The sequence below is a fragment of the Schistocerca gregaria genome, chromosome 3, assembly GCF_023897955.1.
Source record: "Schistocerca gregaria isolate iqSchGreg1 chromosome 3, iqSchGreg1.2, whole genome shotgun sequence".
NCBI classification, from domain to species: domain Eukaryota; kingdom Metazoa; phylum Arthropoda; class Insecta; order Orthoptera; family Acrididae; genus Schistocerca; species Schistocerca gregaria.
In genome coordinates this window covers 930,301,945-930,319,274 of record NC_064922.1, presented here as the reverse complement: position 1 = coordinate 930,319,274, position 17,330 = coordinate 930,301,945, and the positions used below count along the sequence as shown (strand labels likewise).

At 44.0% G+C, this 17,330-nt stretch overlaps 1 protein-coding gene across 1 annotated transcript in view; it reads left to right on the top strand.

Moving 5' to 3' along the window:
- The first annotated feature begins 2,464 nt into the window (after positions 1–2,464).
- The window catches only part of LOC126355813 (protein Skeletor, isoforms B/C), a 647,689-nt gene continuing 632,823 nt past the window's right edge, over positions 2,465–17,330 (top strand). Inside the window, exon 1 of the mRNA XM_050006254.1 lies at positions 2,465–2,674. Coding sequence (XP_049862211.1) covers positions 2,620–2,674 — 55 coding nt within the window. The 5' untranslated portion in view covers positions 2,465–2,619. The remainder of the gene's footprint in view (positions 2,675–17,330) is intronic.

Sequence of the window (17,330 nt, the reverse complement as noted above, 5' to 3'; positions counted from 1 at the left end):
TTCCTATTTACAACGAACCATACTCCCGTTACATCATTTTCTGCCGCTGTTGATAATACACTCTATTCGTCTGACCAGAGATCTTTATCTTCTTTCCATTTAAATTTACTGACTCCTACTATGTCTAGATTGAGCCTTTGCATTTTCCTTTTTCAGTTTTCTAGCTTCCCTGCGGCGTACAAACTTCTGATATTCCTCTTTCCAACTTGAAGAATGTTACCCTTTCGTTGGTTATTTAGTCTTTTCTCATAATTAGCTCCCTCTTGCAGTCTCTTTCTTAATGGTGGACCAATCCGGAACACTTCCAATGGAGACATCATCATAACAGTTGTTGGGAAGGGAGTCAGACAGAGCTGTAGCCTCTCCCTGATGTTATTCAATCTGTATATTGAGCAAGCAGTAAAGGAAACAAAAGAAAAAATCGGAGTAGGTATTAAAACCGATGGATAAGAAATTAAAACTTTCAGGTTCGCCGATGACATTGTAATTCTGTCATAGACAGCAAAGGACTTGGAAGAGCAGTTGAACGGAATGGACAGTGTCCTGAAAGGAGGATATAATATGAACACCAACAAAAGCAAAACGAGGATAATGGAATGTAGTCGAATGAAGTCGGGTGATGCTGAGGGAATTTGATTGGGAAATGAGATACTTAAAGTAGTTATGGAGTTTTGCTGTCTGGGGAGCAAAATAACTGATGATGGTTCAGTAGAGAGGATATAAAATGAAGACTGGCAATGGCAAGGAAAGTGTTTCTAAAGAAGAGAAATTTGGTAACATCAAGTATAGATTTAAGTGTCAGGAAGTCGTTTCTGAAAGTATTTGTATGCCGTGTAGCGATGTATGGAAGTGAAACATGGACGATAAATAGTTTGGACAAGAAGACAATAGACGCTTTCGAAATGTGATGATACAGAAGAAACAATAGATGGGAAGATCATATATCTAATGAGGAGGTATTGAATAGGATTGGGGAGAAGAGAAGTTTGTTGGACAACTTGACTAGAAGGGATCGGTTGGTAGGACATGTTCTGAGGCATCAAGGGATCACCAATTTAGTACTGAAGGGTAGCGTGGAGGGCAAAAATCGTAGAGGGAGACCATGAGATGAATACACTAAGCAGATTCAGAAGGATGTAAGTTGCAGTAGGTAGTGGGAGATGAAGAAGCTTGCACAGGATAGAGTAGCATGGAGAGCTGCATCAAACAAGTGTCAGGACTGAAGACCACAACAACAACAGGACTACAGTAGTACAACTAACTCAAAAAATAGTAATGTATAACACAGAATTATGATCAGCAGACTCGCAAGATTCGTAAGTGATGCATTATTTGTCAATAATCTAAACATCTGTTTGAAATAATATACCGGGTGGTTATAATTAAACTTTCCCTTTTTAACAACTTTATAACACTGAAACTAATTACTGTACAAGTACCAAACTTGGCAGCATTAATGTCCAGAGTATGGGGTATATGATTTCCATGCCTTGCAGCACCACCCTCCAGTTCCAACTACGGCCACTAGTTGCAGTGACCAGTCATCGTAATTCACAGTCTCGCACACCTGACCAGTCGCAGTGCACTTGTTGGCGTGTCAACATGAGCTTGGACAGAACGTGTCCAATCTTCTGATATTCCACTTTCCAATTTGAAGAATGTCACCCTTTCGTTGGTTACTTAGTCTTTTCTCGTATATAGATCCCTCTTGCAGTCTCTTTCTTAACGGTAGACTAATCTGGAGCACTTTGCCAATGGAGACATCATTGTAACTCTTTTTACAGACCACATATCAAGTGGAAATACATTCTGAGTCTTTAATGCAGATGTTTGCATTGCCTTCCGCATATTTATGCTGTTTATCGTTTCTGGTTCTTCCGCCGTTTAGGGGCAGTTTCTCATCCGAAGGAAAAAAAGGGTGCGGTGGAACTCTGTTCGTCCCTCTGCCCTATTTGGCAGAAGTTGCTCGTAATACCAGAGGTCTTCGGCTAACATTGCTGATGATTTTAATCAAAATTTGAGTAATGACTGGGACCGATTCTGGAACGCAGGACATTTTGTTACTAGTCAGAGATGCTGCCCATGGACAGCAGGGAGTCTGTATTACCCACGAGACCGTTGCTTCTTGTGCCGCAGTTGTTTTACGTACGGGGACTCTAGAACTATATCTCAAAATATTGGTCCAAAAACAGAGCCCTGTGGACACCGATTCTGTGCTGCTGGCTGTTGTGAGACATGGTATATGTTGCAGACTTGGCGCCGCGCGGCCCCACTGCGCAGACGGCCTCCGACCTCCGGCCTCCGGCGGTGGCCACGGCCGCCGACGCCGTCCACCTGCGCCGCTCGATGCGACGCCGGCGGCCGCGCTGCGCACGCGCCGACTGGCCCCGCCCCCGGCACGCCCCCCCGTGACGTCACGGCGCCCGGGCCGCCGCGGCGCCGGCCCGGCGCTGCCGCTGCCTCAGTCGGCCCGCGGGCTCCAGTGCGCGACCACACACATGCAGCGCGACCACCGCCGCCGGCACCGCCACCGCCGCTGCTAGCGCCCGCGCACAACCACCCACAACCACACACTCTCTCTCACAAACACACACGCACCGAACCGCCGGCCCGCCCGCCATGGAGCGGCCGCTTGCTTTCGCCGCCGCCATCTTGGCGCTCACATTACCCTACGGTGAGTACGCTCTGCGAGCATCTTGGGTGTCTGGCTATTTGGTGTGGGCGAGTCGAGAACCGCTTGTGAAATAAACCTAGTAGAGCCCCTTAGTGTGCAGATGTCACGCAATACATCGACGTTATGCGGGTTGCAGAATCTAAAGGCTGTCATTTTTCATCTTATATTCGGCAAACTCCCGATTACTCGGCTTAACGTGGGTCCGAGACTGCAGGATAATCGGAAAACATAGACACTAAGAATTATAAACTTGTTTTAAACAATATGCTGTTGACTACATTTAAAACCCTTTCTAGATTTAGAGAAAGCCTTTACCGATATTGATTGGAACAAACTATGCCAAATTTTGGAGGTAATAAGGATAAAATATGGAGAGCGAAGTGTTATTTACAGCAAGCACTGAAACCTTACTGCAATTACTACATGCAAATGGCATGAAAGGAAACCAGTAGCTGAGAAGGAAGGTTGAGATGATTGTAGCTTGTCGCTGATATTTTCAGCCTCTACAATGAGCAAGCAGCAAGCGAAACAGAGAAGAAGTTTAGAAAGCGAGAAGATATAAGAACATTTGAGGTTTCGCGTTGACATCGTAATTTTGTCAGAGACGGTAAAGGAGTAAACAAAATGCATAATTTCTTGAAAACGGTTAATAAAATGAACTAAAACAAAAGCAAAACAAGGGTAGTGGAATGCAGTCGAATGTTATAAGAAAATGTTGAAGGAATTAGATTAGGAAATGAGGCACTAAAAGTGGAGACCGAGTTTTGCTATTTGGTCTGCAGACCATGAGACAATATAATGCAGACTGGCGATGGAAAGAAAATAGTTTCCCACAAAGAATAAATTGTTAAGATCTAATATAAATTTTTACACTAGGAAGTATTTTCTGAGTGTATTTGTTTGGAGCGTAGTGAAACACGAACGATTGTCAGTTGAGACAAGAAAGGAAGTTTTGAAATGTGGGGCTGTAGAAGAATGCTGAAAATTGGATGGGCACTTCGAAGGACTAATGATGAACTACTGAATCGAGTTGGGGAGAAAACGAACATGATTAAAAGAAGGAATCATTAGAAAACATAACGTGAGGCATCAAAGAGTCGTGAGCTTGCAAATGGAGGGGATGCAGAGATGAGCAGGCTTGTACAGGTTGTAGCAGAGCAGGATTCATCTAACAAGGCTTCGGAGTGAAGAAGAGAACGAGGGCATTACACATCAACGGAACATGCTACATATCACATTCGAATGCCCATAGATTCATTTACGTGTTATTCGTAGGAAACCGATAACATCTTTACAAATTGCAACTAAAAATATGATGCACTTAACATATCTTTCTTTCAGGTTACTTTCCGGAAATAATCATCCAAATGATTTTCTTTTTCTGGTTTTCTTTTCATTTTTTTCCCTAGCTAAGGCTTTCATATTCCGGAGACTCAAAACTTCGCTATAATCAAATGTATATATATTGTCTCACACACTCTAATAACTGGCCGGCGCATTTCAGTGCCTCCGAATGAGTGATTTCTATTTCCTCGATCGCCTCGTCTTCGATCGCAGCCTCTGCCAAACACAGTTCGTTCACTACATCCTTGTCACTTGGCTGCTCAAATCTCAATCCACTGACAACGCTGTTTAACCACTGGTGGATGTTTTTGTCATCTACGTATCCGCAACCAGAAATTTGTTTGATAAGACGGATCAGACGAGTAACAGTATCGCATTCGTCTGTCTTATATTATTCAAAGCCACTTTCGGAGGAGTATGCCGCAAGTTTACTCCACGAATAAGCTACTGTTGTATCAGAGCAAGAATTCTGAAGGGTACCTTAACCGTTTTCTTTTCTATCGGCTTTAAATGAGTCGAAAGTTATCGACCTCTAGTTCCTAGGGAAAGGGCTACTCCAGAAATATAGACAGGACATCGGCAGGGAACATAAAACAACGATTGAGTCCACGCATTCGGATAACAATGGAACGGGTCAAACGGACAAATATTTCAGGTGTGTCTTTTGATATCGGTGGTAAAACGTGTGTCACATGCGTGATAGCATAATCTAACCGGCAAAATACTAGTTGTAATTATAACGGAGTACCTCAGGTTTCGATTCTAATTCTTTCAAAAATCACCGAACTATGCGGGGATAAACTGCAACCTGATAATTGGGAACTTACTTTAGAAGTCTCCATTGTAACTTCGGCGTTGCGCCATTATTAAGCATCTACATACATACAATATAAGGGGAGAGAACAGATCTATGAAGAAGGAATTCAGAGATCTGTTAACATGGACGAAAATAAGGAGTAATCGATGCACGTCAGGGCATAGGTACAACTTTTAAGCGACATTGCTGTTGTAGGGTTGAGTCTCAGTTTGTGGCGTAATAAGAAAGCATACGTACACGCGTTACATATTATGCTACTGATTCAAATTTCATATGAGCATGAGAGGTGTCAAGGCAGAGAGACTACAGTGGAGGTAAGTAACGTAGTCACTCCACTTTTTGTGTTCTCTTGCAGGTTGAAATACAGCAGCGGTTGCACAAGCTGTGAACATGAAGCAAACACTCTTATAAGAATGGGGCACGTATCCGCCTAGTGTATCAACTATTCAGCAATCCAGGACAGAAGCTGCAATGTACTGACTCTCGGAACCGTAACTTCTAGTTCATGTCAGTCCCTCGTGCAAAGCCTGTCCACAGCTCAACACTTTAGAGGTTAAATGAAGAATGCGGGATTGACTATGAAAATCCGATGTATTTTTGGTAAATTAAAGAATTTTGTTGTTTTGCACAACTTGCACAGATGGGTCAGCTGCAGATAGAGTAAAAATCCAGCGACAACCTTATATGATGACTAGAGAAACTGGAAAAGTAGGAAGGGCTCGTAGAACTGAAAACATTATGAATTCGGATCAGGAGCTGTTGTTTCCTGCTGCTTCTGTGAAAAACGCAACTGTTGCTCACTCCAAATATTCAGAGTGGATCACCTTAGCAATTTCATTTCGTGTGCGGTTAGAGACATCGAGACGGGGTTTTCTGCAGCTAATAGGAGGCAGAGGAGCACATAATTTTGTTGTTTGGATAATAATCTTAATTTTCGTGTGAACTGAGTTATTAAAGAACACTGTCCTTTTTTTAACATTTTTGGAAAGTTTCTGAAAAGAGTACAGTGGTATGACACTCGTTAATGTCGGCGTTGTATGTTCTTATTAAGTTGAAAGGCAGGGAAGTCGGAATGTGCGTCTCACGCGCCAGGCTCCGTCATTATACGCATCATGGGTCAGGGCTACTACACAAACAAAACTTATTTCCTCTTAGATGTATTTTATATGACATAGACATGAAATCAGTTACGATTGTTGACCGTGTAACTGTTGTTTAGCATATAGCCTACCAGAAAGGGGCTTAAGTAAACTATTTCAAATGTGTTTATGCACTTATGCTTAAGTTAGCACTTTTTTAGCCGAAACACAGCAACAGTTCAGAAGTCTGGCACTATGCTGGGCCCACACTTCGCGGTGTTTACACCACAAATCCCAATTCCGACTTACCTGCTTTTCAATTTTGGCATGTTGCCCTGATACTTTTGCGAAAAGTTTCAACTCCACCATTAACAAAGGCTATATCACTAAACTTGTCTTCTCAGAAGCCTAGAACGCATGTAGAAAAGTATATCGTTCCAATGTTTAAAGCAAAACTTGCATCAATATCTCTATTAATACAATAGTTAAGAGTGTCATCCATGCAGCAAAAATTCGCGTCTCGCTGCATAAGGTACTTGTTACATGGTCAGCTGCACGAGTAAAACTTGCTTCAAAAGCCTTTGATGTAACTTTCTCATGCAACTGGCCTTTGTCTTTCATTATTACCGTTATCCTGCGGTTTACGGCCTAAACCTGGCTTGCTCACGGTAGTGTTCTTTAAACTACGCTCTGTCATTGTTTTTGTATTTACGAATGCATGTCATTGCATGACTATAGTTAATGATGCTTTCCAATACGTGTTCACCGCCTTTTTACATTTTGAACGCTCTGACCATAGTTGTACCTAGCAACAGGAGCTAGTTATCGTGCTACAATTCTAATATGAAAAATATTTTTTACCTTAAAAAGCTTTTATTTAGCAAAGTACGCTAAGACCACCGTCTCCTGCCCAAACAGTTTACTTATATAGTACATCCTTGGGACACATTCGACGTTACCTTCGTTTTTGTAGGATAAGAGACAGAGAGGAAAAGCTGCAAAGAAGGAAGTGACGAGATAGCTGGTGCGGTTGCCAGCAGTGAGTTCAGGGAAGTGTTCAGGCGACGGAAGACTTTCACAGCCCCTGCGCGCGTGACTACTCCTTGTAATGAGTGGACAACGCTTCCTGCCGCCTGAGAGTAGGACAGCTCAGATTACGTCAGAGCTGAAAGCGACGGACTCGGAATGTACTAATCTGTAGTACGGACAGGTTGTAGCACTCAAGATGCAAATAGTCCAAACACGTGTCGTGCGATAATCGATATTCTGCTGATGAAATACGCACTCCTAAACGCAGTAGAATCGCATGCAAACTCTCGCTCATTCGCATTAAGGTGAAGCTGAAAGAACATGAATTTAGGGACACTCATTAAAATGACAACGCAGCAGTTTCCATGTATACCGTTTCTCTCAGAGGGTGAGTATAGAGAAACACATTTACCAAGCCGGCTTGTAATCTTCACAACAATAGATATTTCTAAAATTGAAGACTTGTTGTAGGAATGAAGTGTAAAAGACAAAACAGTTCCAGAATGAAATTTTCACTCTGCAGCGGAGTGTGCGCTGATATAAAACTACTTGGCAGGTTAAAACTGTGTGGCGGACCGACACTTGAACTCGTAACCTTTGGCTTTCGCGGGCAAGTGCTCTTCCAACTCAGATACCCAAGCACGACTCACGCCCCGTCCTCACAGCTTTACTTCTGCTAGTGACCTTGACAAAACAGTTATCTGCGTCAGGCACATATACTTCCTTTTCGATCTAAAGACACTGAATCTTCACCTTCGGAAGTATGAGTGGTTTACATTTGTATTTCCTTTCCTAAATGTATCCAGTTTTCTGCCTTGTGTTTCATTTCGCAACAGATTAATTACTGAGTGTTACTTATTTCATAGTGTTGCACTGAGCTCATACACTATAACATCCTGTAACATGTCTACGAGGGCTATTGGGGAAGTGAGGTGCGATCGGTCGCGAAATAGAAAACACTGTAAAAATCAAAAACGTCTTATTTCACCAGTTTGCCACAACTTCCAGTTCGTTACGTACACAGTCGTCGTTCGGACTGAGACATCTGCCATAGCGTTGTACCAACTTTCCAATACCCTTTTATTAGAAGGCAGCCAGCTGTGCTCTCCGCAGATTCTCTATGCTGGTCTATAGCTAGTTGTCTGTGACAAAAGGTTGGCTTTATAGCCAGCGGTTCATGTGAGCAGAGATGAACCTCAGGCAGAGCAAGTTATGGGCTGTATTGTGGGTGATCAAACACTTCCAATTGAAAACGCTGCAGAAGCATCTTCATTGCCGCTGTAGAGTCTGGCCGAGAACTGTCGTGCAGAGCGAAACGCATGACAGATATGTCATGTGAGTTGCATAGCTTCAGGCGAAATGTTTCAGCAGGGCCTCATACTTGGCGGGAGACACTACTTTCTAGCCTATCAGTTTCAGCTCACGACTGCAAAAAGCTATGTGCCGCAATCGACAAGCCTACTAGACTCTGCCCAACACATTTGTGCCAAGCTTCATCAGGTTTTCAGTGTCGTTTCGATTTCGCACCCTATAGGACGCTACTTTTCGAATATCCCTCGTACTTACAAGATACTGTACTAAAAAACACGCTGTATTTTATAATAGATTAGCTGACCAAAACTATGCGGACACTCCTATGTAATGTGGAATTGACCCTTGAGTGTCACGAAAGGCATATCTGCAAGAATAAAACGAGTGTTATCAGCAAACAAGCTAACTCCTGCATAATGGGTGGATAAGGAGCGTCGAGTGACTTCTAACGTGACTCGTCATTCGGTGTCACCTGACTAACAGATCTACCAGAGACATTTCAACTCTTCCAAAGCTGCCCATGTCGACTTTTGGTGACGTCATTGTGAAGTGGAAATAGGGAAGAACAACCACACCTAAACCAAGACCAGGCAGCCCTCTTGACAGGGACCGTCGAGCATTCAGGAGGATGGTTGTGAACAGTCGCATAAAATTAGCGGAATGAATCGTTAGTGAGTTCCAGAGTGGTACGAGGAATCCAACCAGCACACTGATTGTGATCACAAAATTAGAAAGAATGGGGCACAGCGGTCGACAGCTTCCTCGTAAGCCACAAATTCCTGCAGTCAACGTTACGATACGTGCCATCATGTGTATTGTCAATAGTGAAGAGCAGAGGAGGCACTGCAACGGTATGGAGGTATTTTTCATCGTTAGGGCGTCTGCCCCATGTCGCGCTTAAGATAATACTGTATCCGTAAGATCATGAAGACATTTTACAGCAGTGTGTGCTGTGTACAGCAGAGGAACAGTTCGGAGATTATGACTGCATCAATTTGATGAGCCCAGGGACTGAACGTTTGTATTGTCATCATCATTTCATCGTCATTCGGTGAAAGTGGCGAGACTGGACTGTGAAAAGATTGAGAATTTGTCTGGGTGCTGATAGCCACACAGTTGAGCGCCCCACAAACCAAATACCTTTAGCAGTGGCAGCATCAGCATGATGAGGCACGCTGTCACAAAGCAGAATCTGTGAGACAATGGTTCCTGCACAATAATATTCCTGAAATGAGCTGACATGCTGAGAGCCCCGATCTGAGACCAGTGGAACACCTCTGGGATGAGCTAGAAAGTCGACTTCGCTACAGACCACAGTCTCCATCGCTGCCTTCCCTAGTTTCGGCCCAAGAGCAAGATTCGGCTGCCATTTCTTCAGTCATCCGCATAGCTTGTTGAAAGTGTCCTAAGCAGAGTTCATGTGGTTATAAACGGGAAGCGTAGACACACTCCATATTAAAGTCCACTAATAGCTTTCCGGATATTTTTGATTGACTAATGTACACTATATGATCAAACGTATCCGGACACGTAGCTGAAAATGTCGCCATTCATCGCTAATGCTGGAATTCACTATGGTGTTGGCCCACCCTTAGCCTTGATGGCAGCTTCCACTCTCGCAGGCATACGTGCAATCAGGTGCTGGAAGGTTTTTTGTGGAATGGCAGCCCATTCTTCACGGAGTGCTGAGCTGAGGAGAGGTATCGATGTCAGTCGGTGAGACCTGGCGCGAAGTAGGCGTTCCAAAACATCCCAAAGGTGTTCTACAGGATTCAGGTGAGAACTCTGTGTCGGCCTGTCCATTACAGGGGCGTTATTGTCATGTAACCACTCCGCCACAGGCCGTGCATTATGAAGAGCTGCTCGATCGTGTTGAAAGATGCAATCGCCATCCCCGAATTCCTCTTCAACAGTGGGAAGCAAGAAGGTGCTTTAAACATCAATATACGCCTGTGCTTTGATAGTGCCACGCTACACGACCACACCGTAACACCATCGCCTCCGAATTTTACTGTTTGCACTACACGCTCTGTCAGATGACGTTCACCGGGCATTCACCATACCCACGCCCTGCCACCGGTTCGCCACATTGTGTAACGTCATTCGTCACTCCACACAACGTTTTTCCACTGTTCAGTCGACCTATGTATACGCGCCTTACACCAAGCGAGGCGTCGTTTGGCATTTCCCGACGTGATCATTGGCTTATGAGCAGCCGCTCGACCATGAAATCCAAGTGTCCTCACCTTCCGCCTAACTGTCATAGTACTTCAGTGGATCCTGATGAAGTTTGGAATTCCTGTGTGATGGTCTGCATAGATATCTGCCTATTACACATTACCACCCTCTTCAACTGTCGGCGGTCTCTGTCAGTCAACAGATGAGGTCCGACTGTATGCTTTTGTGCTGTACGTTTCCACTTCACTTCACTATCACATCGGAAACAGTGGACCTAGGGATGGTTAGGAGTGTGGAAATATCGCGTACAGAGGTATGACTCAAGTGACACCCAATCACCTGATCATTTTCGAAGCCCGTGAGATCCTCAGAGCGCCTCATCCAGCTCTCTGACGATGTCTAATGACTACTGAGGTCACTGCTATGGAGTACCTGGCAGCAGTTGGCAGCACAATGCACCTTATAACAAAAAGTTTGTTTTTGGGGCAGTCCGGATACTTTTCATCACATAGTGTATAGGTGGAGGAAAATACAAATTACTGGTACAGGTAATTTGTTTTCCCTTGTCTTTTGTATCATAAAAAGGAGGAATTTCCACCTCCAAATCCGAAATGAACGATTAAGGAAATGTAGTAATTACCATTTTAACGACGGTGTTCGCGAAACGAGAGCAGCTGAATGCAGGAAAATCGATTCTTGCAAAGCAATCTCAATTGACTCTGAACACGAATGTAACGTGTTGCACAATAGTAAGCTAGCAGATATGTTGCCGTTCAGTTACGCTGTCGTTATTACTGGAGAAAGTAACGCTCGTAAAATACCGTAATTAGGAGTAACTGTCCGGACTAACATAAAGTGGAATGATGACATAAAACAGGTTTCAGGAAAAACAGATGCCAGACTTAGGCGCAATATAGTATCTCATCGAAAACTATTACATCCACGAACGAAATGGCTAGCAAAACACTCGCTCGATCGAGTCTGCAGTTTTGTTCCTCGGCGTTGGACGTTTATTAGGTTGTATTAACAGAAGAAAGAGAAAATATTCAAACAATAATGGCGCTTTTGTTACGGGATAGTTCAGTAAGCGTGAGAGCGCTACACAGATGTTCAGTTAACTACAATGGCAGACGTCACAAAAGAGACGCGATGCATTATGGAGAGATTTTCTCCTGAGATTTCGAGAAGAGTGGTACAACTCCTTACTTTCTCCCACATACGTCTCCCGCAATGACTGCGACGAGACAATGAGATTAACTAGAGCTCAGACGGTGGTTTAGCGGCAATCGTCCGTCCCTTGCATCATTCGTGAAGAGAGCAGGAAAGGGGGAAATAATAACCGTTCGAGAAGTGCTGTTTGGCGCACGCCGTAAAATTCTGGACAGAAGCATACGCCCACAAACGTCCCGTTTCCGATATAAACTAATAAAATGGTAAATTAACATTCGTTCTTTCTCGCATCTCCATTGTGAAAGAGAGGAATTTACTCTGTGTAAGGTGATTGTTACTATGATAAACTAACCTTTGCTATAACCTCCAGTGCCAAAAACCAAAATATGCACCTGTCACATGGCGTGCGTTTCGTCCGGTTCTTCTTCCACATCGCACCAGCTCACTAAACAATCCCGCAACAAAACACACCATTGCGGATTCGAATGTATCTGTCTCTTCTCTTACTACAATCTCGTAAGCATCCCAGACCGACGAGAAATTCTGAAGTTGACTTCAGTCTGTCATAGAATTATGGAACATGTTTTATGCTAAAGAGCCATGAAGCTTTAAGAGAACAAAAATCTCCCCTATAAAAATCAACGTGGATTCCGTAGACAGCGATACTTCACCTCGCTCTGTTCCTCCACCACATCCATATAGTTGTAGTCAACGGCGCTCCGGTTGATGCCGTGTTCGTTGACTTCAGGCAGTCTTTTTACACTGTCCCGCGTTGTCATCGACGAAAAAAATACGAGCTTACAGAGTATAGGAGCAGCTTTACGACCGAATTGAAAACTTTGTTGCTGGGTGCACTCAGCACGTCACTCTCATGGAACAGAATCGAAAGGTGTAAAGGCAATTTCCGGAGTGCCTAAGGTAGTGTGATAGGACCGTTACTGTTTACAATGTATATGAACGACGTATTAGAGTGCGTCGGAAGCTCTTTAAGGCTGTTCGCAGATGATGGTGTTATCTATGAGAAGGTAGCAACGCCAGAGACACTATCGATTTGCAAAATGGCCTGCAGAGGATTCCTGATTGGTGCAGGTTCCGGTAGTTGGTTCAAATGGCTCTGAGCACTATGGGGCTTAACTGCTGTGGGCGTCAGTCCCCTAGAACTTAGAACTACTTAAACCCAACTAACCTAAGGACATCACACACATCCATACCCGAGGTAGGATTCGAACCTGCGACCGTAGCGGTCGCGTGGTTCCAGACTGTAGCGCCTAGAACCGCTCGGCCATTCCGGCCGGCTCCGGTGGTTGACCTAGAAAGTAAATAACGGTAACACGTAGCGCATACATGGGAGAAGACGTTCACTACTGTAGAGTTACAGTGTTGATGGCAAATTGCTGGAAACAGCGTCGACCGTAAGATCTCTACGAGTAAATATCCAGAGTGATCAACTAGTAGGGAAAGCAGAGAGCAGGCTCATATTCATAGGTAGGGTCTTAAGGAAATGTAAGACATCCACAAAGGAATTGGCTTACAAGGCGCTCGTTCGGCTAATTGTCGAGTATTGTTCATCAGTCTGGGATCCTTACCCGGTAGAACTGATGGAAGAGATGGAGAAGATCTGACAAAGAACGGTGTGCTTCTTCAAGGAATCGTTTAGTCGGCACGAGTTTGTTACAGAGATTGTCAACAAATTCCAGTGGCAGGCGCTACAAGAGAGGCGTTGTGCATTTAAGTTCAGCTCAGTTTAATCAGGATAGAACAGTATTGAACTGTGTGAATGTGATAAGCCTGCTTTGTGAATGAAAATTCGCTTAATATACGCATGTTTTTTACTATCCTGATCAGTGAAGCTAAATCAGGCCGGTGTGAGAGAGGGTTTCTAAATTTCAAACCCCACAAAAAATATTAAAGGCTCCGCGGGAGACCTCCCCCTACGTGTTTGAAAGCTGTCCCAACGACACCGTTACTTACAACTGTAAAGGGCATTACCGAGAATTTCTTTTAATTGATCATTCTTCTGTTTTGTTTTTGTGGTCCGCCACGAATTCCTCCTCTGTATCAACCTTTTCATCTCACAGTAGCACTTGCAACCTACGTCCTCAATTATTCGCTAAATGTGTCCCAATCCCTGTTTTCCTCTACATATTTTACTCTCTACAGCTCCCTCTAGTACCGTGGACGTTACTCCCTGATGTCTCGACAGATATCCTATCATTCCGTCCCTTCTTCTCGTTAGTGTTTTCCATGTATTCCTGCATAAAACCTCCTCGTCCCTTACCGTATGAGTCCACCTAATTTTCAACACTTTTTTGTAGCACCACATCTCGAATGCTTCTGTTCTCTTCTGTTCCGGTTTTCCCACAGTCCATGTTTTACTGCCATACAATGCTGTACTCCAGACGTACGTTCTCAGAAATTTCTTCCACATATTGAGACCTATGTTTGATACCAGTAGACTTCTCTTGGCTAGAAATGCCCTTTTTGCCAGTGACGATCTGCTTGTGATGTCCTCCTTGCTGCAGCCGTCACGGGTTATTTTGCTGCCTAGATATCAGAATTCCTTAACTTCATCTACTTAGTGATCATTAGTTCTTACGTTAAGTCTGTCACTATTCTCATTTCAGCTGTTTCTCATTAATTTCTTCTTCGATCTACTCTCAGTCCGTATCCTATTCAAGAGATCCTGTAATTCTTCTTCACTTTCACTGAGGATAGCAATGTCATCAGCGTATCTTACCATTGATATCGTTTTATGCTGAATTTCAATCCCAGTCTTCAATCTTTCTTTCTCTCAATGCTTCCTCGATGTACAGACTGAACAGTAGTGGTGAAAGACTACACACCTGTCTTACACCCTTTTTAATCGGAGCACTAACTTCTTGTTCTTCCACTCTTATTATTCCCCTTGGCCCTCGTACACATTGTATATAACCCGTCTTTTGCTGTAGATTACCCCTGTTTCCTTCAGAATTTCGAACAGCTTCCACCATTCCCCATTGTCGAATACTTGTTCCAGGTCGGCAACTCGTATGAACGTGTCTTGATTTTTCGTCAGATTTGTTTCTGTTATAAATCAAAACGTCAGACCTGCCCCTCTAGTGCCTTTGCCTTCGCTAAAGCAAGCTCATCGTCATGTAAAAGAGCCTCAATTTCCTATTCCATTGTTCTGTATATAATTCTTGTCAGCAAGCTGGAAGCACGAACTGTTAAGCTGATTGTGCGATAATTCGTGCAGTTGTCGGCTTTTGCGGTCTTCGGAATTGTGAGGATGATGTTTTTCCGAAATCCTGATGGTATATAGTCAGACTCAAATATTATACACTCGAACGTGAATGTCATTTTGTTGCCACTTCCTCCAATGATTGTAGAAATTTCGATGGCATGTTGTCTATCCGTTCTGCCTTATTTCATCTAAAGTCTTCCAAAGCTCTTTTAAATTCTGATTCTAATACTGGATCCCTTATCTCTTCCCTATCGACTCCTTCATCTTCTACTATCGCGTCATGAGACAAGTTGCCCCCCAGACAGGCCATCCATATACTCTTTCCACCCATCCGCTGTCTTCTCTGCATATAACAGTGGAATTCCCATGTCACTCTCAATGATACCTCCCTTGCTTTTAATTTCACTGACGTATTTCTTCTGTTAACCGTGTCTTCTTCGCAGTTACCTTCTATGTTTTCTTTTCAACTTCCATGATTTCTCTTTTTAGGTACGTTCATCGCTCGTCAACTGAATCACCTTCTGAGCTATTCATTATCACAGTATCTATAGCCTCAGAGAACCTAACGCGTATTTCTTCATTCTGTAATATTTCGGTATTCTACTTTTTTGCACACTGATCTTCCTGACTAGTCTCTTAAAGTCAGCCTACTCTTCATCAAAGGCTATCACATGAATAAGTTACCTGTGGTACCGGTAACATCTCAGATGTCTGTTGCTATAAATCTATATTAGTTATTCTGTCTCATATGTGTCACGTATTTCGTCCTTTTTATTACTCACTAAATATGCTAATAATCACCAGACAGTCGAAGAAAGCCTTTCAGGCCTTTGCTTTCTAATATGGGGAAGTGACAATAAAGGAAGGGTTCGTGAGCGAGGGGCAGGAGGAAAAACTTTGTGCACAAGCCTGGGACCTGAACTTGAGCTCCCGTCTGCATGTGTAGTTTATTCTAGATATCGGACAGTACAGGCCTTAAGCGTCGTCAAAAGTAGGCATAGTTGTGGAGTAAATGTAATGTGCCATTTTGGCCAGATTGTTTTCGGCCGATATCCTTGCGCTTTCTCCTTACGCTCATTAGGCACCGGTATATTGACTCTTACTGAGTGTTGGGAAAGGCCCAGAAAACTACCTACGTTTGGTATGCTCCGGCGTGCTTTTCCTCAACACAGGACGCAAGCGATGTTTGTCAATTCACAAACATTGGCACTATGTCGACAGAATGCCTAATATAAGGTGTCAGCAACCTAAATGAATTACAGGGGTCAGAAAAACACGTTATACACTACCGGCCATCAAAATTGCCACACCAAGAAGAAATGCAGATGATAAACGGGTATTCCTTGGACAAATATATTATACTAGAACTGACATGTGATTACATTTTCACGCAATTTAGGTACATACATCCTGAGAAATCAGTACCCAGAAAAACCACCTACGGCCGTAGTAATGGCCTTGATACGCCTGGGCATTGAGTCAAACAGAGCTCGGATGGCGTGTACAGGTACAGCTGCCTATGCAGCTTCAACACGATACCACAGTTCATCAAGAGTAGTGACTGGCGTATTGTGACGAGCCAGTTGCTCGGCCACCATTGACCAGGCATTTTCAATTGGTAAGACATCTGGAAAATGTGCTGGCCACTGCAGCAGTCAAACATTTTCTGTATCCAGAAAGGCCCGTGCAGGACCTCAAACATGCGGTTGTGCATTATCCTACTGAAATGTTGGTTTTCGCAGGCATCGAATAAAGGCTAGAACCACGGATCGTAACACTTCTGAAATGTAACGTCCACTGTTTAAAGTGCCGTCAATGCGAACAAGAGGTGACCGAGACTTGTAACCAATGGCACCCCATACCATCACGCCGGGTGATACGTCAGTATGGCGATGGCGAATACACGCTTCCAATGTGCGTTCACGACGATGTCGCCAAACACGGATGCGACCATCATGATGCTGTAAACAGAACCTGCATTCATCCGGAAAAATGACATTTTGCCATTCGTGCACCCAGGTTCGTCGTTGAGTACACCATCGCAGGCGCTCCTGTCTGTGATGCAGCTTCAAGAGTAAACGCATCCCTGGTCTCCGAGCTGACAGTCCATGCTGTTGCAAACGTCGTCGAACTGTTTGGCAGATTGTTGTTGTCTTGCAAACGTCCCCATCTGTTGACTCATGGATCGAGACGTGGCTGCACGATCCGATACAGCCACGCGGATAAGATGCCTGTCATCTCGACTGCTAGTGATACGAGGCCGTTGGGATCCAGCACGGCGTTACGTATTACCCTCCTGAACCCACCGATTCCATATTCTGCCAGCAGTCATTGGATCTCTAGCAACGCGAGCAGCAATGTCGCAGTGCGATAAACCGCAATCGCGATAGGCTGCAATCCGACCTTTATCAAAGTCGGAAACGTGATGGTACACATTTCTCCTTCTTACACGAGGCTTCACAACAATGTTTCACCAGGCAACGCCGGTCAACTGCTGTTTGTGTA